Source organism: Schistocerca piceifrons, chromosome 4 (assembly GCF_021461385.2).
Source record: "Schistocerca piceifrons isolate TAMUIC-IGC-003096 chromosome 4, iqSchPice1.1, whole genome shotgun sequence".
NCBI lineage: Eukaryota > Metazoa > Arthropoda > Insecta > Orthoptera > Acrididae > Schistocerca > Schistocerca piceifrons.
In genome coordinates this window covers 471,464,564-471,487,124 of record NC_060141.1, presented here as the reverse complement: position 1 = coordinate 471,487,124, position 22,561 = coordinate 471,464,564, and the positions used below count along the sequence as shown (strand labels likewise).

At 39.3% G+C, this 22,561-nt stretch overlaps 1 protein-coding gene across 1 annotated transcript in view; it reads left to right on the top strand.

The window, feature by feature from the left end:
* LOC124796020 (methyl farnesoate epoxidase-like) overlaps window positions 1–1,919 on the top strand; it is a 162,773-nt gene extending 160,854 nt beyond the window's left edge. Inside the window, exons 8-9 of the mRNA XM_047260103.1 lie at window positions 1,328–1,469; window positions 1,547–1,919. Coding sequence (XP_047116059.1) covers window positions 1,328–1,469; window positions 1,547–1,722 — 318 coding nt within the window. The 3' untranslated portion in view covers window positions 1,723–1,919. The remainder of the gene's footprint in view (window positions 1–1,327; window positions 1,470–1,546) is intronic.
* Window positions 1,920–22,561: the final 20,642 nt, after the last annotated feature.

Sequence of the window (22,561 nt, the reverse complement as noted above, 5' to 3'; positions counted from 1 at the left end):
AGAAGAGGAGTTTGTGGCACAAGGGATCGGTTGGTGGGACATGTTCTGAGGCATCAAGGGATCACCAATTTAGTATTGGAGGGCAGCGTGGAGGGTAAAAATCGTAGAGGGAGACCAAGAGATGAATACACTAAGCAGATTCAGAGGATGTAGGCTTCAGTAGGTACTGGGAGATGAAGAAGCTTGCACAGGATAGAGTAGCGTGGAGAGCTGCATCAAGCCAGTCTCAGGTCTGAAGACCACAACAACAACAACATATAAAATATACGCCAAGAGAATAACAGACTTCATTAAACTACGTTCCAGTAAAATGCAGCCGAAATTGCACGACAGATTCTTTGTCATGAATATGCATTCTGTCATTTACAATCAGTTATCTGCGGGAGTATACAGACCAATGCTTCGTTACGCGTGGCAGAACGCTGGCTACGATATTGGTGAACCAGTGAACAACTTCAAAAGTGTCATTGACGTGGCGTTCAACACTGGTATTATAGAATGTGCAAATACTCCATGCGATCAACTAGCATTTCTTCACTGTGCGTTTTGCAGTCATTCGTATTGCTCGGAGCATTTTATTGACATTCGCCATTTACATTTATAGTTTAGATTGCTGCATTCCGTATGGCGTCTAGAATTACATCTACAGTGATATCTATAGCATGACTGCAGAGTTTTGCAGAAAAACTACACCCACCAGCACATTCAGAGGTACATAATAGTCCTGTAACCAAACGTTCATACAGATCTATTTGTTCGAGCCCAAGTACCTTCCTGGTAAGTGAAAACCGGACTGGTAGTCACCTATGCGATTCACAAACATTTAGAAGCATTTATTGTACACTTGGGATAACAATAGACACAAAGGTTGGTTGCACAAATTACGTACTAGGCGGGAAAGCTATGGGACAGAATGGCCATTCAGCCACCCTCTTCTATTAACACTGCAAAATCCAGTAATTAACATGTCCACATGGTGAAGAAATGGCATGCAAGCCACGAAAAAGAAGAATCCTACTGTTTCATGGAGTTGAAACATTAATCTTTTTAATACAGTAAGTAAATTTCACAAAAGCAGGAAATCTACATAAATATGACAAGAGTGATGGCAAATCCTTTGTGTTTTATTTCCATTATCGCAATGCATATTGCAAATAGAAATTCCTAAGATCAAACCATTTCGTGTATGTTGGTACTTACAACCTGAGAAATAAGATCAATAAAAATAATAGTGCTACCTCTAAAGTGTACCAGAATAGAGCTATTTCTTATGCTTTCTAAATTTAGAGATGTTAACATGAAGTAACTGATGAATTTTTATATGCAGAATACAGTTGTCCTGACAAACATTTGGTCATTGCATATGGATAAAGACCACTGGGGCGATCCTGAAGTGTATCGACCAGAACGTTTCATTACTGAAACTGGAAAGCTTAGAGAGGATGATGCATTCTTACCATTTGGTCTTGGTGAGTTGTTGCTAATTGAATAAGTAATGGTAACATAAATTGTAACTAATATCTGACAGCTTCAATTTGACTTTCAGGTCGACGTCGGTGTTTGGGGGAGCAATTGGCAAAGTTTTGTTTATTCCAGGTGTTTGCTGGAGTCTTGCAAAAATTTCGTATTGTTCCTGCTAATGGTACTCGACTGAAGCACTCTAATGTTGAGGGCATTAATCTTGCACCAAAACCCTATGACATTATTTTCAAACTTCGATAACATTGCAACAATTGAAAAGTATTATTACTTTCATTACTGCAACAACAACTAATAGAAGAATATATATATATATGTAAATTAAGCTGACAATTCTCAGTGAAATTAAATTTCATTAACTTAGTTGCATACCAAACCATTTTTTTTTAAGTTTGTGAAATGGCACAACATTGTTCAAAGGAAATGATGAAAAGTGGATATAAGGTTGGTAAAAACTTGTTATATGCGAACAAGAAGGAGGTTTTTACATATTTCCTGGTATCAATATGTAAACTATAGGTGTCATCTAACGATTAAATTTTAATTTAGCTTTCTTAATTCCATTCAATAATGTACTTAACATTTTAATTATGTGTATCTACATTCAAGTAAGTAATCCGATTTACATATATCATCCTCAGTAACAATTTGTCAATCATAAATTCCGCTATAGTTGTAAAAAGTATTTATTTCTAAAAAGGAAAGCATACCCATTTTCAGGACATAAATCCCATCTGCAGGTGCAGCTGCAAATTTTTTAAAATGGATAATAATACCTATGCACCTGGTTAAGGTAATCATAGCTAAACAAAACAAACAGAAACTCTTCGAAAAAACTCTATACCGACACTACAATTTGACTCAAGAAAGAATATATAACTTAAGTTAAAATAGTTTGAAGAACGTTAAAGTAGTGCATCCCTGGTAGAAGACATGAAAAAGGATGTCCTTATCAATCTTAGGTCTGCCAGAAAACCTCTCACAGAGGAAGACATACATAAAAGGACAAAGATTTCCAATTAGAAGAGCGTAAATCTCCGTTACCTAGAATAAGATATGGAGAGAATTGTAATTTTGTCAAATAAAGACATGGTTGGAGACAGCGGCTGTTATATGAAAAAACTGTTGGTGCTTTCATCAAAACAAATTATTCATTTGCTTCCAGTTGGTTGCCCTAGGAGAAACAATAATTCACATTTACGAATGTGTAATCAAAATGATTGCCCTAAAATTTGTGTTGGAATGTAACTTATATGAAATGTACATCTGGCACATTTGTTTTTGCATTTTTATTGCAATGAAATACGTTCTCAAGGATTTTTTTATTTCCACAGTCCCAAAACTTACACTACATTGTAAACACTTTCGTTCGATCACAAGAGAATTTTCAGTGTGCTTCACATATTTTGATTTATCTTGTGAACTGTGTATTTGTTTCCGTATGTTGCAAATCAATTTCTGTGGTGTACATTGAAAATTTATTTTGTAACCGAACGAAAGTGGTTTACAATGCAGACCAATGTTTGTGACTGCGAAAACACAAACATCCTTGTGAATTTGTTTCATTGCAATAAAACTGCAAAAACAATGTGGCAGATGGACATTTCAAGCAAGTTGCATTCCAACACAAATATTAGCGCAACCATTGTAGTTACACATTAGTAATTATGAATTATTTTTTAACTAGGGAACCTCACAGGAAGTGAATGTATAATTGTTTTGATGTAAGCATGAAAAAGCCGTCTGATGATGAATTTTGAAAAGTGAGAAACGGGTAATGGTACTTTTTGAATAAAATAACTTAAAACAAATTTGTGGTTGGCTTCTGTACAATATCAACACTATGAAGAATTATCGACCTGTCATCCTAAATGTCCCATTACGACCATTACGAAACTTACAATGGTCCAGAATTAGGGACCTGACATGCATCCACATGAAGACAGGTGGGCTGAGTTTCAAACACTGAAACGTCCAAAAAAGGGTTTCTATAGAATGTGTACCTGCAGGTATGTGAGAAAAACAATGCAATCCCCTGAGTAACATTTGAGACTCACCAATGCTTCATAGACACACATCAGACTAGTCTGGAGCACAACCCAAAGTTGAAATGCCAGTGGAAGCGGCTGTGTATTAGTAATGGACTGCTCACGCCATCTCATGGTCAAAATTTAGATTAATGTACCAGCCCAGAACAGGTCTAAGAAACCATAAACTCTAATCTGCTGCTGTGAAGCTAACTTCTCTCATATACCAACGAGGCATTAATTATATATTATGTGCTCGTGTATAGATTGCAAAACCAACAAACGGGGTCACTGAAGAATAAAAGAATTCATACACAATACTTAGAGAGTACAGTCTCAAATTGCCACTAATTTGCACATACACAAAGTTGTGGAACAATAACACAAATGGAAGGAAACCAATAAAACACTTATAGCCTACCAGCAATTAAGCTGAAGCAGCTAAGTTGGAGCACTATTGATCACAATAAGAATATCCATACAATAAAATGTACACTTCTAATTTGATTTCAAAACTGTTTAAGAATTTTGCAGATGCACCTAAAGATGAGACATGTGTCCTGAAATCGGATAGTGCTTTCCTTTTTAGAAATAAATAATTTTTACAACTGTAGCCAGTTTTATCACTGATAATGAATAACAGTTGTGGTTGTCCTGTGAAGAGAAATGTCGCTAACAACTGATTGCCATAGTATTCTATTACGGAAATGATTATGCAGTACTAGCTAAATGTATACTTTGGGATTACCACAGTGTATCACAAGTTCTTACACCGTGTAAATTTCTTTAAGTAAAAAGCAATAGCTGGAAAACTTCACACGCTGCAAACAGAAACTCATTTCTAGCGATTAACCTGGCAGACTGATGTACAAGGACAGATACCAAAATCAAACTGAATCGCAACACCCTATGTCACAATGGATATACAACACAACACAAAGTTGCTCTGCTGAGATATGCAACATCAACTAAGCTATAACAAGATATTCTCAAACAAAAGTTATTTCTTCTTCAGTATGTAAAAGTTCATTGTAAAGAATTCTCTGGTTAATTAAACAATGAATTTGAATGCAGGTTTCCATGGTCATTGTCACTGACAATAAGTCATCAGAGTTTTAGACATATGGAGTGATGGTTAAAATTTTCAATCATTTTAGAACATGGTAAGTTCTACACCATGAAGATATCCTTCAAACCAGAATAACTCTGCTATCAGAAAATTTAATATTGCTTTCACACTAATAGAGTTTTGTGGGATAGCAGGATAGATGAACAATTATTTTTCTTACTGGGGCAATTGACAGTCAGCCAACTTACAAAATCTAGTTTCCTCGTATTTCACAATAGAAGAGGAGAAGGCAAACTGCAACACATATACTATGTATATCATTTTACCTTGCGTCAAGTAATTCTGTTATGCACCATCAAAGCAAAGGTTTTGATTGATATGATTGGCTACAGCTGATGTGCGTAATATTGCTATCAGAGGTCACAATATTTTAAAATTCATAGGGGCATAACACATTATGTGTAAATCATAATTTCACTCACTGACCATTACAATATTAGCTCAGGACTGAGTCAGTTATACAGAAAGACATCTTAAAAAGGTACAGGGTTGAGATGGAGTGTAATGTATCCCTCACAGACAATAAAATGAGAGAATGAAATTACTATGAAGTGATGAACATCACGTTGATCACAGCAGGAGCTGTTGACTTTTTAGATTAATGATTAAAATGATCTTCCTGTTCTGACAACTGAAAGACTATAACCTGAAATTTCATATTTTGGTGAAAGTCAGGTGCAGAAATCATCATTGGAGAATGGAGAAGTTTGGACTCAGGACCATGAAAATATTAAACTGAAATGCAAGAAATGATTTACATGCCAATAGCAGTGATAATTGAGATCCATCAAAAGAAAATTGGATTCCAGGTGCGACTTGTGGAAGACATAATTGCACATTCAATAGCATGCTGATGGTGCAGGGTTATCATGTCACCAAATCATCCACTACCAATGGTTTAATTAGCTGAAATATATAAATTCCTCGTTTATATTATTACAAAATCACAGTGAAAGAATGTAATAAAGTACATTTGAAATTATTAAATTAATTATTTTATTAAATATATTACCTCTTTCTCAGTACATACATTCAACAGAGCATACAAAGAGCAATAGATATGTAATGATTCCAGACTAAAACGGACATGAATGTTTCGAAAACAATTCATACATTTTTTTACAAATATTAACCTATAAGCTAGGAAATAACTCTCAGAAAAATGATTATATCTTCATCTTTAAATAATGATGTCTTACAGTAGATTTAGGTAACAACTGATATTGTCTATGAATTCATTACTGCAGAATGTAAAAATTTACTGTCTAATGACACAAAACTAACAGTTACGTGAATTTTTACATCTTTAAACCCAAGGTATAACATAGTACATTCTCCTTAAGAAATGCTGTATTTTTTATACTTGCTTCCCACCTTTAAGATTATTTTTATCGATGAAGTTGAAATTTGGGTCAGAAAGTTCATCTGGCCCTAGAAACAATTACCACAACTATTATGCGTAACTCATCAAAAAACAGGTAACAGTAGCATAAAATAGAAAACAGTACTACTACAACGGAAACATCAAAAGTCAACAGAATCATTTGAATTCTGTGTAGCACACTTTTCTGAAGTTGTGTTAACCATAATTATAATTTTTACTATGATCTAAAGAACAAAGGTGGGTAATACTAATGGTTCACAAATTGTACATTAACTTTTTATTATAAGATTACAAGTTTTGGAATCTGTTGTTATCTATATTTATACTCTACCTTTATGACTATGAATAACATTAATCTGAAAGCACAATAATTCTCCACTAACTCATTTACTTCTGCCCAGCTGGTTTATTTCAAAGATGTGTTGAATGTATGTCACTTTTATTTAAGTCACTTTTGGTTGCCAGGTAACCATTTTCAATTTTTAGTTAAATTATTACTTTATTTTATGAACTACCCATTGCAGAAACTTTGAAAAGTTAACTCTGTACAAGAATTGACAACACAGTTATCATCTTTCAAGCGTTCTCTCTGTGACATTTGGGCAGAAGCTTGGTACTCGATTATGGTTGGTAATAAATGTGGTTGCTATCGGTTTGCACTTTCTGTGAGTTAGCTCTATTTATTTCGGTTATCTGAGGAGACTGATTATGTGCAAGGATATTCTGTTAAGTAAGTCATGAGATTCTCGTATTCCTAGGTTAAATTTTATACTAATTGGTGTTACTGAACCTGCTACGAATTGTGGAAATGAACATGCACTCTGTGTCGTGTTGCAAACGATTTGTGACTTTGTGAAATCAGTAGACACGAGACGGGCTACAGAATTAAAATTTATCTACTTAATCTGAATACTTATAGAGTCAGATCTGTCACCCTTTTCTTCAGTTCAGTTTATACATAATTTTCTTTGTGTTGTGTATGGAATTTAGTTCATGTGATGTTGGTATATCCGACTTTTCGTTCATATATCTTTGTGATTCCAAGGACTGAAATGTTGCTATGTTCACTTGATTTTGAAACAATTACATAAATTTTAATTCGTATACTATTTGTCATTTCTACTTTACTGACCATTTGCACGATATTTAAGTACAAACTGGTATACCTATTTGGCTGCTGCCATTTCGTCATCACTTGTTACTAGACACTAATTTTTCATCAGCTAACTGTTCCATATGGTAAAATTCATCAAATATTTCACATCACAGATAACATCCACTATTCTAAGGATTACGTACTCCCACTATGATGCAATAATTTTTAGATAACATGGTAAGTCTTGACATGGATGCTGGTTGGAGGGAAACTGTGCGTGATGCTGAAAATGTGTATTTCCTCAGTGTCTTACAAGCTATCTGGAATAGAGCATGTCTCGAGGTGTCTAGCATCTTGTGACAAACCATGCATATTCCAGTCTTTCAAACTGCAACATCATTCAACCAATTTTAAGTTATATTGTTAGATGATATTCAGCGTTTCATATTTGACAGTTCTGTTTACAGAATGCAGTCTACTTCTCGCTGCACACTGAGGAACTAAAAGTTGTTCACTACAGCACTTTAGATATCTTCAGTCTCTTACGAATGATTTTCTTGTTCATTGGTACTGATATTACGCCTGAAATTTTCCCATTGCAAGATTAATGTATGTGCTGCTTGATTAAGCTTCTTTTTTCACACTGTGTTGATTAATTGATTACTTGTGCCATAAATTTGTCGATAATGTGGCATAGTTCTATGAAGTCAGGGCGTGATGTTTCTACTTGTACTAGGAGTTCAATTTCAAACACAGCAGCCACATTACAAAGGTACTGTCATTAAAACTCCTTAGGACGTATTTGGTATTTTGTATTACAGCATTAGGAGAGGTATTGCCAGATAAAATGACCTTGTATAATTGCAGCCTGAATATGTGTGACACAAATATGTAAAACCAGACAGATACACAAGTGAGACAACATATCACTTAACGTTTTTTTGAGCTATGCTACAGACATGAAAGTCAAACAGTACATAACAAATAACATTCTAAATGTAGAGAATTTAGCGAAATGGAATGTAGTGCAGACATGAAAGAAGAATTTAGAGGAGGCGGAACCACAGACTACATAAACTAATACAAGGAAACACTGAAAAATGGAATATTGATAAACACAGATTTCCAAAAAGCATTAAAATCAGTACAACAGCTACAATTATTATCAGAAGTACTACTGTAGGGGGTACAAGCGAGATTTATGACTGGATGAGGATTTCTTCGTAGAGTGGACGCAACATGTTATCTTGAATGAAGAAACATCTATAGATGTGGATATAATTTCAAGTGTGCCCCTGGGAAGTGTGTTGAGACCTTTGGTGTTCATGTTGAAGATTAACAAACATACAGACCATATTAATAGTAATCTCATACTTTTCGCAAATGAAGCAGTTATTTGTAATGAAGTAGCCCTACTGTCTGAAAAGTATTGAGTCAAATCTTGATAATATTTTAGTGTTGCGAATCTTGGTGAAATGAAACTTCTTGCCTTAATAAGACCGTGTGCAGGACCGGGAATCAAAAGTGGGAACTTTACTTTTGTGGCAAGTGTTCTATGACTAAATTATCCAAGCGCGACTCTCGACTAGCCTTCACAGTACCTTTCCTGCATACCTACTCCTGGAAGAAAGGATATATTGAAGCCATGTCCTACCCACAACCAACTTCTGTGAACAGGGGAAAGGAGGAGATAATGCACTAGAGGAAATAAAGCTAAGAGGGCAGGCGAAATTTACTGGTGCTTGGATAGCTCAATTGGTAGAGAAATTGGCCACAAATGGCAAAGGTCCCACGTTTGAATCCCAGTCCAGCACACAGTTTTAGACTACCAGAAAGTTTAAAATCAGTGCACACTTGGCTGGGAAGTGCAAATGTTACAATTTGGAGTTGGAAACGTTCCTTAAACTGCTTTAAATGTTCCCAAAATTAAAACGTTGTACTTGACTAAATGAAAAAAAAAGTGTTGAGTGTTCAAAATGGCAGCGGCTGTTAGTTTTGTACACAGTAATTCTATAAATGAAGTTGCAAAATGTGAGGAAGAATTTGTCAGATGCGAAGAACTCAAAGGTCACAGTGATAAACAATGTACCTGCTGCTATTTCTATAGATATTACAAAATGGATGTACATATATATGCTTATATGTGTGTATGTATGTATGTTCCACTTCTCCTCCTAAACCACTCCACCGATTTCCACCAAACTTTGTACACACGTCACTCACTGCCTGTAAATCATGGCTGTGGGGGTAAAAACCACCTACCTAACTAAGGGGCGAGGAAGGAAGTGAAAAAACTCTACAGTCCCTTAAGCGCAACTACCCATACATTAGTCATCTAGTATTTGAGAATGAGAGCATTTAGAGATTTGCAATAACGTCTGCAGATGGTTTCAGACTTTTACGAAACTTTTTCTCGCTGGCGACACACAGAAAACCATGAACGGAAAAAGGTTATCGCTTATAACATTTTTGCTGTTCATGAATCAAAACTGCCGCATGAAACATGACGTTTAATTAATTACTTCTTTCCTTCAGACAGTATTCGTGACGTATTTTGCAGACAGTATTTAAATATACCACTGAATGTACCAGCAAAACTGTATCATTTTACAGCACATACTTCAGCTGCGTCATAAAAATTATAGGGCGAAATTCGTTAAAGATACAGATGAAATATGTGTACATGTATGTGTTAAATATGTGTGAAATAAAATTTCACATGTGTGTCCGCTGGCAAAGTCACAGGTAAAACTCTACCCTAAGCCCCAGGAACAATCTCAACAACCAAATTTGGCACACATATTATTTAGAATCTGAAAAAAAATGCTTTGGGGTAAGAACCAGCAGCCTCTTATTATAAAGAGTGTCATAATGTGGAAGAGAAGGAGGAGGTGGAGATTGACAGTGAGGGGAAGGAGGATACCTGCACAGATAGGGCATAGGAGGATACGGACAGGAGAGAGGGAGGAAGAAATGGACAGGCAGACGGGAGAGGAGGAGATGGACTAATAGAAGATCTGAGTAAACAAGTGCCTGGTCAACGTCAGGTACTCAGCTAGTCGTTAATGAAGTAACCGAAGAAAGCAGTGCTAAAACGCTAGAATACAAAATTGGGAACTCATGTAGAACATCCGAATTGCGCGCTAATCATGAAATAAAACCAATTGAAACTGTTGCTATTGTAAAACAGAATCCGGCGAAGGTAACGCGTGGATTAAATGCGAAAGTGGTGTCGTTCCTAGCCTGTATCAGAAAATCTGGATACGTTGCAAATGTGAAAAAGATTTTCACGTATAGCTTAATAATGACAACTCCATAAGCGAAATCATTAGGTAATTACTAGACGAAACTGAAACGCTAAAACATAAATAAAATGTTCTGTCTAAGACGAACACTCATACTAAGCGAAAAAAGTGCATTTTTTCAAAAGTTATCAGTGAAAAATGGAAACAATAGTCGGAAGATGGTCAGAAATATCCCATGATGGGTACGTAACACATTACGTCATTTCCGTTGAGTGAAAATAGACTCATCAATGAAAGAAAATATCAGGATAGGTACGACTTAGAAGTGTGAAGAATGTTGTCTCACAAACACGTCGAAAACTTCAAATATTAAAAACTGTGAGCAGAAATGAACTGCCTTCAGTGATGAGACCGACACGTGCATGTGATAATAAATTGAGTAACAGCATTAAAAGGGAGCGCTGTAAAAATAATACTCAGTTACAAAACCTAGGAAACAACCTTACGAATGCTGTGAAGTACGATGACGAAAATGAGCAAAACAATAAAGAAGATGTACCACAACCTGAAAAGGCTGTTAATTAATTGGAGGACACGAATGGGAATAAGACGACAATAAAGCTCGTGGTACTTGGCAGCAGTCACGAGTAGGGGGAAGTCAAAACGTTTCAAGAGTTAGGTAAGGACTATCAGTTCACCAGTGCTTTTAAAGCAAATACTGACTCAGTGATGTTACATGTAACCTAGCCTCCTTGTGGTAAATCTTGATCACTGGCTCATGTAATAATGATAACATGGGGTGATAGAAATAGCTGAGACTACAACAACAGCTATGCAGTTAAGGAAGACGTTGCAAGTATTTCCTGAACGACATCACACATCAATATGAACATGGTGTCGCTCTTCCAGCACTTTGACCAGCCCTGGAAAAATTTTTATGTGCAGCGTGTGAATATTGAGCTTCAAAGATTTACTGACACATTGACATTAATTCCACAACATGACACTCTCCATAGTTTGCACCTAAATTCAACAAGGAAAAGACTGTTTCCAGCGATTACCAAAAACGTTGCATGCAAGCAGGACAGCAATTACCTAATTCCAGTAACATTTAACACTCGGAGACGACATATTTTAGGATAAAGAGCAAAGAAAGTTACAGAGCATATTTTTATTTTTTATTCTAATTTATCTCATATCAAATATATCATTAAGGAACGTGTCATGTAAAACTAGGGTGGATTGTGGTTTTAATATGCTGCAATCTGACAAGCCCTGTTATGGTTGCCTGCACTCAGACGTTAGACAAAAATTATTTTAGTGACCAAAACTGATTAATTGTCTTAAATAACTTATTCTGTGTGGTAAACCCCAATGTTAGTTAATAAGAGTAATAGGATGCTACGAAGATATTTATTATAAAGAAAATCATAGGAATTGGAAAATATATTTTGTACAGTTACAGCATTCAATTAATTCTACTGGTCAGACTAAGTTTAAGGTTAGCATAACACCTATCTTCTATGCAAATATCGAGCCCCATTTTGCAAGACAGGAACATTTAAATGATGGGTAGTGTCTAGCCCTTGTGGTAGTAAAATCTTCCATTCTCATTAGCACTGGGAACAGAGATCTCAAGGAATAATGTAGCGGAACTGAAAACATTTACCGTTACGGTTCCATATTTTTCAAGCCGTGGCGCATACATCACCATAAATATACGAGTTGGAGAGCACGTCTGCCGCATCGATCTACACAAGACTGCAGTCGTCGTGGACACGAAGTGTGATGTGCAGAATTTAACTGCACAGAGGACGTGTGGTAGCGTCCGCAAACTCCTTTGCACGACGTCCGTTCACGAAGCAAGACAATTTGTTTACCCACTTGACAGATGCTGACACTTAACTCAAGTGCACGGTTGTAAGTGAGCACTTCAGAATGCCTAAAGCTTTTGCCTGCGCCCCTGAAAACAGGAGACAACGGTCGCTGGACCACTCCACAGGATGTCTTTGTGGCGGGCTGTAAAATTCTGCCGTTCAGCCACTTAGAAAAATCTCCCAGCTCACCCCCAACCTGTCCGAAGTTCATTGGTTCCCTAGCCTCTCTCACTAGCCTAACCAGTACAAAAACTACTTTTGGACAGCATGCACTACTCCATTTGTTAGTTTGACGCTTGCCAGCATCAACCAGTGCGGTTAATGTACTGATAACCCCAACTAACGTTCGATCCATAATGGTATAAATATATTAATCTATTAGAAGAAATTAAATACGTTAATTGAACATGTAAGGAGGCAAAATACTCCTTCCTTACATAACAGACCGCTTAACGACCATTTTTCTGCTGTGATCAGCTAACACATCATGTGTTTCGTGATAACACAGAAAATTTACTCTATCGAACATATAACATATTTCCATCAGTCCAAACCTAGCTTCCGTTGTGTCATCCAGTAAACACACACAGATTTGTTTGGAGCATCCATGAGTTATTGAATTTAACCTCTGGCCATTATTTACTCCCTCACTGGCATCTCTTGACACAGAACACTGGGTTCTGTGACTCAGTGGTTACATTAAGAATGGCAAAATTACAAAAAAAAGAAAGACAATCTTATTGGAGATCGGTCTCGATGAAGACAATGCTTTAGGCTGTCGGGCTGGCAAAGTCAGTCTCCAACTACCCTTAAGTGTGTTGATTCATCTCAAATTGCAAGTATGCCCCAACCATCTGTCCACAGACATACTCTAAATCATATGAACAATTATGAAGAACTGTGGGCGTCCATCATCATAATTCTTTTGACTATCGAAGTGCAATTGATATATAAGACAATTATCAGAAAAACCTTTTTTAATTGCAAAAACTGGCGTAACCACCTCTTAAATCTGGTAATACTGGTAATACAAGTAGAATTATTAATATATATATATATATATATATATATATATATATATATATATATATATATATATATATATTGTAGGATTTAAAAGAAAAAACAAGAATCAAGCAGGAACAACACATAGAAATTAACAGTAGCCCTACCACGAATTCCTCTCCTGCGCCAACCTCTTCATCGCAGAGAAATACTTGCAACTTACGCCCTGAATTATTTGTCGGGTGTATTGCAATCTACATCTACATCTACATACATTCTCCGCAAGTGGCCATACGATGCGTGGCGGAGCGTACCTCGTACCACAACTAGCACCTTCTCTCCCTGTTCCACTCCCAAACAGAACGAGGGAAAAATGACTGCCTATATGCCTCTGTAAGAGCCCTAATCTCTCTTATCTTATCTTTGTGGTCTTTCCGCGAAATGTAAGTTGGCGGCAGTAAAATTGCACTGCAGTCAGCCTCAAATGCTGGTTCTCTAAATTTCCTCAATAGCGATTCACGAAAAGAACGCCTCCTTTCCTCTAGAGACTCCCACCCGAGTTCCTGAAGCATTTCCGTAACACTTGCGTGAAGATCAAACCTACCAGTAATAAATATAGCAGCCCGCTTCTGAATTGCTTCTATGTCCTCCCTCAATCCGACCTGATAGGGATCGCAAACGCTAGAGCAGTACTCAAGAATAGGTCGTATTAGTGTTTTATAAGCGGTCTCCTTTACAGATGAAACACATCTTCCCAAAATTCTACCAATGAACCGAAGACGACTATCCGCCTTCCCTACAACTGCCATTACATGCTTGTACCACTTCATATCGCTCTGCAATGTTACGCCCAAATATTTAATCGACGCGACTGTGTCAAGCGCTACACAACTAATGGAGTATTCAAACATTAAGGATTCTTTTTCCTATTCATCTGCATTAATTTACATTTATCTGTATTTAGAGTTAGCTGCCATTCTGTACACCAATCACAAATCCTGTCCAAGTCATCTTGTATCCTCCTACAGTCACTCAACGACGACACCTTCCCGTACACCACAGCATCATCAGCTAACAGCCGCACATTGCTATCCACCCTATCCAAAAGATCATTTACGTAGATAGAAAACAGCAGCGGACCTACCAGACTTCCCTGGGGCACTCCAGATGATACCCTCACCTCAGATGAACACTCACCATCGAGGAGAACGTACTGGGTTCTATTACTCAAGAAGTCCTCGAGCCACTCACATACTTGGGAACCAATCCCATATGCTCGTACCTTAGTTAGGAGTCTGCAGTGAGGCACCGAGTCAAACGCTTTCCGGAAGTCAAGGAGTATGGCATCCGTCTGATACCCTTCATCCATGGTTCGCAAGATATCATGTGAAAAAATGGCGAGTTGCGTTTCGCAGGAGCGATGCTTTCTAAAGCCTTGCTGATGCATGGACAGCAACTAAATTCATTATATTCGAACTGAGAATCCTGCAACAAACCGATGTTAAGGATATTGGTCTGTAATTTTGAGGATCCGTCCTTCTACCCTTCTTATATACAGGCGTCACCTGCGCTTTTTTCCAGCCTCTCGGGACTTTACGTTGGGCAAGAGATTCGCGATAAATGCAAGCTAAGTAAGGAGCCAATGCAGTAGAGTACTCTCTGTAAAACCGAATTGGAATCCCATCAGGACCTGGCGATTTATTTATTTTCAACCCATTCAGCTGCTTCACAACCCCAGGGATGTCTATCACTATGTCCTCCATACGGGAATCTGCGTCTTCCTCTACAGTTTTTGCCCTTTATATCCCTCTAGTACCATAGAAGTCTTTCCCTCATGTCTTAACAAATGTCTTATCATGCTGTCCCTTCTCCTTTTCAGTGTTTTCCACATATTTCTTTCCTCTCCGATTCTGCGCAGAACTTCCACATTCCTTAACTTTTCAGCCCTAATTTTCGACATTCGTCTTTAGCACCACATCTCAAATGCTTCGATTCTCTTCTGTTCCGATTTTGCCGCAGACCATGTTTCATTACCATACAACGCTGTGCTCCAAGCGTACATTCTCAGAAATATCTTCCTCAAATTAAGGCCTATGTTTGATACTGGTAGATTTCTCTTGGCCAGGAAAGTCCTTTTTGCCAGTGCTAGTCTTCTTTTGATATCCTCTTTGGTCCAGCCATCGTTGGTTATTTTGCTGCCTAGGTAATAGGATTCCTTAACTTCATCTACTTCGTGAACATCATTCCTGATATTAAGTTTCTCGCTGTTCTCATTTCTGGTACTTCTCATTGCTTTCATCTTTCTTCGATTTACTCTCAACCCACATTCTGCAGTCATTAGGCTGTTCACTCCGTTCAGCAGATCATGTAATTCTTCTTCTCTTTGATTCATGATAGCAATGTCATCAACGAACAGTATCATCAATATCCTTTCACCTCTAATTTTAATTCCATTCCTGGACCTTTCCTTTATTCCCATCATTGCTTCTACGATGTACAGATTCAACAGTAGGGGCGAAACACTACATCCCTGTCTTACACTCTTTTTAATCAGAGCACTTCGTTGTTGGCTGTGCTGTCTTATTATTCCTTCGTGGTTCTTGTACATATAGTGTATTTCCCATCTCTTCCTACAGCTTACCTCTATTTTTCTCAGAATTTCGATCATCTTGCATCATTTTATATCTGCATTTATTTTTACATTAACTGAATCCCAAAGATTGCAAGTCAACCAGGATCACAAATATAAGGTAACAAAGACATGTATACAGCAAACTATCGATGGTCTGCATCTAACTTTAATTTAGGGCTGTACATCATTAATGTCCGATAATTCACTTTGCGCGCTGCTGAACTGTGTGGTGCAACTACACCAGACTCTCGACGCTGCTGTTCGCAGTTGCGGCTGGTGCGGATGAGAAGCGGGTTCCTGCCCAGGGTAGTGTATTGGAAGAAGTAAGGCTTGCACATCGGAGATACCACGTTACTTGCAGATTAGCTCTTCTTGTGGCACCCAATGGGCATCTCTTCCCCTACAGCCCCAGGATCGATCGTTTACGTAGCAAGGCACCTCGCCCTGCCGGTTTGACGACTACCAGTAGATGCACGCAGCCTCAGCCACAGCACGGGCTACGCCGTCACCACTATCAGCCGGTCCTCGAAGGCCGCCCCTAGGCATCTTCCTTTCGCCTTCACTTTCGTTTGAACTTGGGCCCAGCTGCTAGTCCGGCTTCCTGTCAGCGACGTCATGCCATCGGATCCCGCCGCTGCCTCTCCCAAAGTCCGCCGTGTTCAAACACTTTGCTAATCTACTGGCCATGTACGCACTTCGCGTCTGCACGACACTTACCTGTGCCAAATCGTACGTCGAGTCTTAATCTTACAGCCGATGACTAATGTTAGAACATCTTCTTTACATTTATAAAAATGACATTTACAACTGAATAAATGAATTTTAATTTTGAATTAAAATAAAACTTGTGGTAATAAAGACAAATGATGAAAATTTTGACATTAAGTACACTCCTGGAAATGGAAAAAAGAACACATTGACACCGGTGTGTCAGACCCACCATACTTGCTCCGGACACTGCGAGAGGGCTGTACAAGCAATGATCACACGCACGGCACAGCGGACACACCAGGAACCGCGGTGTTGGCCGTCGAATGGCGCTAGCTGCGCAGCATTTGTGCACCGCCCCCGTCAGTGTCAGCCAGTTTGCCGTGGCATACGGAGCTCCATCGCAGTCTTTAACACTGGTAGCATGCCGCGACAGCGTGGACGTGAACCGTATGTGCAGTTGACGCACTTTGAACGAGAGCGTATAGTGGGCATGCGGGAGGCCGGGTGGACGTACCGCCGAATTGCTCAACACGTGGGGCCTGAGGTCTCCACAGTACATCGATGTTGTCGCCAGTGGTCGGCGGAAGGTGCACGTGCCCGTCGACCTGGCACCGGACCGCAGCGACGCACGGATGCACGCCAAGACCGTAGGATCCTACGCAGTGCCGTAGGGGACCGCACCGCCACTTCCCAGCAAATTAGGGACACTGTTGCTCCTGGGGTATCGGCGAGGACCATTCGCAACCGTCTCCATGAAGCTGGGCTACCGTCCCGCACACTGTTAGGCCGTCTTCCGCTCACGCCCCAACATCGTGCAGCCCGCCTCCAGTGGTGTCGCGACAGGCGTGAATGGAGGGGCGAATGGAGACGTGTCGTCTTCAGCGATGAGAGTCGCTTCTGCCTTGGTGCCAATGATGGTCGTATGCGTGTTTGGCGCCGTGCAGGTGAGCGCCACAATCAGGACTGCATACGACCGAGGCACACAGGGAAAACACCCAGCATCATGGTGTGGTGAGCGATCTCCTACACTGGCCGTACACCACTGGTGATCGTCGAGGGGACACTGAATAGTGCACGGTACATCCAAACCGTCATCGAACCCATCGTTCTACCATTCCTAGACCGGCAAGGGAACTTGCTGTTCCAACAGGACAATGCACGTCCGCATGTATCCCGTGCCACCCAACGTGCTCTAGAAGGTGTAAGTCAACTACCCTGGCCAGCAATATCTCCGGATCTGTCCCCCATTGAGCATGTTTGGGACTGGATGAAGCGTCGTCTCACGCGGTCTGCACGTCCAGCACGAACGCTGGTCCAACTGAGGCGCCAGGTGGAAATGGTATGGCAAGCCGTTCCACAGGACTACATCCAGCATCTCTACGATCGTCTCCATGGGAGAATAGCAGCCTACATTGCTGCGAAAGGTGGATATACACTGTACTAGTGCCGACATTGTGCATGCTCTGTTGCCTGTGTCTATGTGCCTGTGGTTCTGTCAGTGTGATCATGTGATGTATCTGACCCCAGGAATGTGTCAATAAAGTTTCCCCTTCCTGGGACAATGAATTCACGGTGTTCTTATTTCAATTTCCAGGAGTGTATTACATTGGGTTTATCAATTTGTATTAAAAATCCTTTGCAATGAAAGGAAAAACGTTAATATTCTTGAAATGTTTCACTCAAAATCCTTAAAAATCTTCGTCCAAATAGTTTTTTTGGCAGCATGGCTTCTGCCCAGGTTAGTTTTACTGAGGTTTAGTGTTTTCAGTTCTCGTTTAGAAACATCCAAGTGTGTAGTTGTATGCATTTTACTAGTTTAGTAGTGTATGCATTCTACTACCCACACCACTATTGTTAATTAAAATTACTAAGATACTTTATTTGACTCCCTTTTATTGACGCGTGCCACCCATTTTGAGGACGTCCCCAATCAGCTGTCACCATCATCCGTCTTCCACCTGTACTTTTTTCTCTGTAGCTTCCTTTATTTTGATTTTGTGCAAATGATCATTTTTGCCTCTTGAACAATCGTATCATTAGTGGCAGAACACACTTTCTTAGCCGGCCGTGGTGACCGAGCAATTCTAGGTGCTTCAGACTGGAACTGAGCGACCGCCACGGTCGCAGGTTCGAATCCTGCCTCGGGCATAGATGTGTGTGATGTCCTTAGGTTAGTTAGGTTTAAGTAGTTCTAAGTTCTAGGGGACTGATGACCACAGCTGTTAAGTCTCATAGTGCTCAGAGCCATTTGAACCATTTTTGAACACTTTCTTATCACAAAACAACTGCGACAAAAGCCTACTTGAATTTCTTCACACAGTACATCTTTTCAGTTTGCTACTTCGACAAACATTCTCCAATCACACATGGTGATCGTCCTGCATACGCTCAATAACCTCCACTCACGAGCAGAGCATCAAGATCCCGTTGAAACAACACAAATGATCGCTTTCTCACTTGCGATAAGCCCGCCTTCATCTTTATAAATTGGTCAATCTTACAGGGAGGAGGAGCCATGCAGTAACATGGTCAAAGAACACCAAACTCGTGATTTGTCAGTCATTAACTCAGATAAAAATTTTCCTCTGTTGTAAAGACAATATTTTCAGCCGCAAAATGCGTCCTGACGCCTCTTTTTGAAGACTTAGTCATATCAAAGATTTGTTACGAATCTTTCTCTTTAATTTATGGTGCTGTTACACACCATCCTGCTGGACGCCTAATTATTCATACATTGCTCCAGGCAATTCACCAAACATTTTGTAGGCGGTGTAAGTAATGTACTTGATTATCATGAATTGCTAATTTTCAGGTTTGTTTGCAGTTCTGGTACATGACGTTTCTATTTCATTCTCAGATATATTTTGCTACAAAGGATCACTTCGCTTATTTCATCGCTACCTTGAAAAATATTGGTTCAACGATTATTTTCAAACTAACCTTTCTTTTTTTGTTTCCTTGAGATGCACCGTAGTAAACAGAAAAGAATTTGTGGTACACTTTCTTCAGCATTCATAAAGTGTATTTCCAGTTGCGAATACGAACAACCATTAGCTGTGTAATGAAATGGCGGCAATGAAAATTTTTGCTGGTGCGCGATTCGATCGTGGATCTCTCGCTTATCGGCTTACCATTGAGCTACCCGAGAACGACTCACAGCCTGACCCGAACTTCCATGTGCCTTCAACCATGTGTCTACAACCTGTACTCTACATCCAATATGTATGCTCCCATACAACGGAGACATTTTATTTGAAAATCAGTTTGCCCAGTGTCGGTGGATAAATACAATATTGTAGGCCTGTGTTATTCGAAATTTCGATGCAAAATCAGGAGTTACTGTGGTACGCCAAATTGTTTCACCATCATTGTCTTATCTTGTGTTTTCGCCCATTTTTGCCCCACTATCATTATCTTGTGGAGCACCTCTTTTAATGTTTCAGCATGCTGTGATAGTGACCTCAGAGGGAAGTCCACTACTTCTTGTACCAGTTCAGACGTATGTTTGTTCTTTAACATAGTCAGTGGTCGGAAACGTGTGGTGCTGTGAGGCAGCTCATTATGGCGTCTTGAAAATTCAACAAGCACATGTCCCAAGTAACGTGCTGTCTGGTGCACTATATCCTACGAAGATTTTCTAAATCGTTCATAATGAATTCAAAGGGTTTGAACTTGGTGGTACCTACTGATGTATACCGGCTTTATGTAATGCTTCCTTAATGTATCCTCCACATTTGTGAACGATACTGTGGATTATTGCCCTACGGAATATGATCTACACATTCCATTTGCCTAAGGAAGTCCTCGCACAACGTCTTACTTATGGAAAAACCTGTCGTCTTTCTGATTGTGTGAGCACACGTATTTTGTCGTCAATTTCACTACCGTCATAATTTATGTAAATCGGTGTGACTTGCATGGTAGGGGGTCCATGACATCGGATGCTGCTGTTTCCCTTAATTTAGAGCGTACAATGAGATACATTGGTGCCTGTTTTTGGACTGTCATGGATTTGGCCTTCTGACAATGTTTACATATTGTCAACACCTTCTGTATTTGGCTCTCCACAACATTAAAATCATGCATACTTCTTAGCTTCACGAAGCACTTCTTGACATCAAAGTGTGCACAACTGAGATGTATGTACCAAATAACTTTATTTATCAGCTCCTCTGGTATACACACTACACAGAAGGTGCTGTCCATTTGGCTGCCAAAGAACAGAATGCTTTTATATAACAAATAGTGCTGCCTGATCTGTGCTTGAGTCTTTCTGATTGAACTTTGAACTTTGTCTTAATGTTGAGAAGATGCAATTCTTTATGCTCTTCCATATGTATGTTCTTCATCTATACTATGATGAACTTTTCGAATGGCACCTTTTTCATGTAACAGATCGAGAAAGAGTCACCTGCAATGGCTTTCACCCTTTTATCTGTCGCTGCAATAGGTTATCAAAACGGAACATCTAAAATAACATTTGTCACGCCTGGGGAGAAATTTCTGTGAAATCATACTCCTTGATTACAGAAATGGAATGTCCCTGTTTTCCACGCAGGACTTTCTCATCCATTAAAAATTATGCTTTGTGGTGGGGTTGGACTTTGTTTTCCTCCCATAGAAGTTACTGAAATTTCTGAAATCCCCAGAAGACTGCCAGGGCCTTCAGTTCAGTATCCAAATAGTTGTGCTTCCACTTCATGAGCAAACAGCTTCCAAAAGCATAGTCTTGTGTGTCATCTTCCCATTTTGTTCGTATTTCTGGAAGATTAACACGCCAAGTCTTGTTCTAGAATTGTCTGTTTCCATGTAAAAGTTCTCTCAAATTTCGATGAGATAGGAATTGGGCCACAAACAGAGCTGCCTTCAAATTGCAGAGCACTCTATCTGGGTCTCGTCCCACACAAATGGCATCTTTTTCCATGTCATGGCATAGGGTCTAGGAGTGGCTACTTATTCAATACACACAAACCCTTTACAAAAATTTACCACTCATACAAACCCTCAAAGCTGTGTTGTTTTTTAAGGTATCTCTAATTCAGTGATTGCCTCCACTTACGCTGGATCTGGCGCTATCCTTCTCCTGAAATGAAAGGCCATAGGAAATGGACTTGTCTAGTCCCAACATAGTACCTATTAATAGTAACAGCTACTCCATGTGCATATATCTTGTTCAGTAATGCACCAAACACCTCACAGTGCTGTCCTCAGTTCCTTTCTTCTATTAAGGCATCATCAAAATAGACTTAACTCTGCCCTAAGGCAATCATCTAGAATGGTCCCTAATCCTTGAATGAACGCTGCAGAGGACTCATTGAGGCCAAAATGTAACTATTTAAATTGGAAGCACCTACCGAATGTGATAAAGGCAATGTACTTCTGACACTCAGTTGCCAGTTCAATTTGCCAGAAACTCGACTGGAGATCTGTTGACATAAACACAGATAATCCGTGAAATTTCTGTAACAGTTTTTCTGATTTCTCTGGATGGTCTATATCTTCTACAATCTAGAGTAGAGGACTAGGCAGATACTTCTATCCCATTTGTCTACTACTCATAATGGACTGTTGTAAGTGGAGGATGGTTGTTGTCCCATCATTGTCCATCATCTTTTGCACTGTGTTACATCAAAAATGAAGGAAATTGCAAAATATAATCTGTACAATTGCAACATTCATTAATTCCAGCAATCAGGCTAAGTTTAGTTATCAAAGGAAAGTCACCAAGTAAAGCAGAATTGGTGTCTACCTCTACGAAGTGTTATAGGCTCTTTGCTGTTCCTAACTATATAAACGATTGATGAGGCAATCCGAATACCCATCTTAGTTTGTCTGCAGTTGATACTGACGCTCACCGTCTAGTAAAGTCATTAGAAGCAAAAACAATTGAAAAACGACTTACACACGGTATCTGTACAGTGTGAAAACTGGCAATTGTCTGTAATTTAGGAAAAGTGTGAGGTTATCCACTTTCCT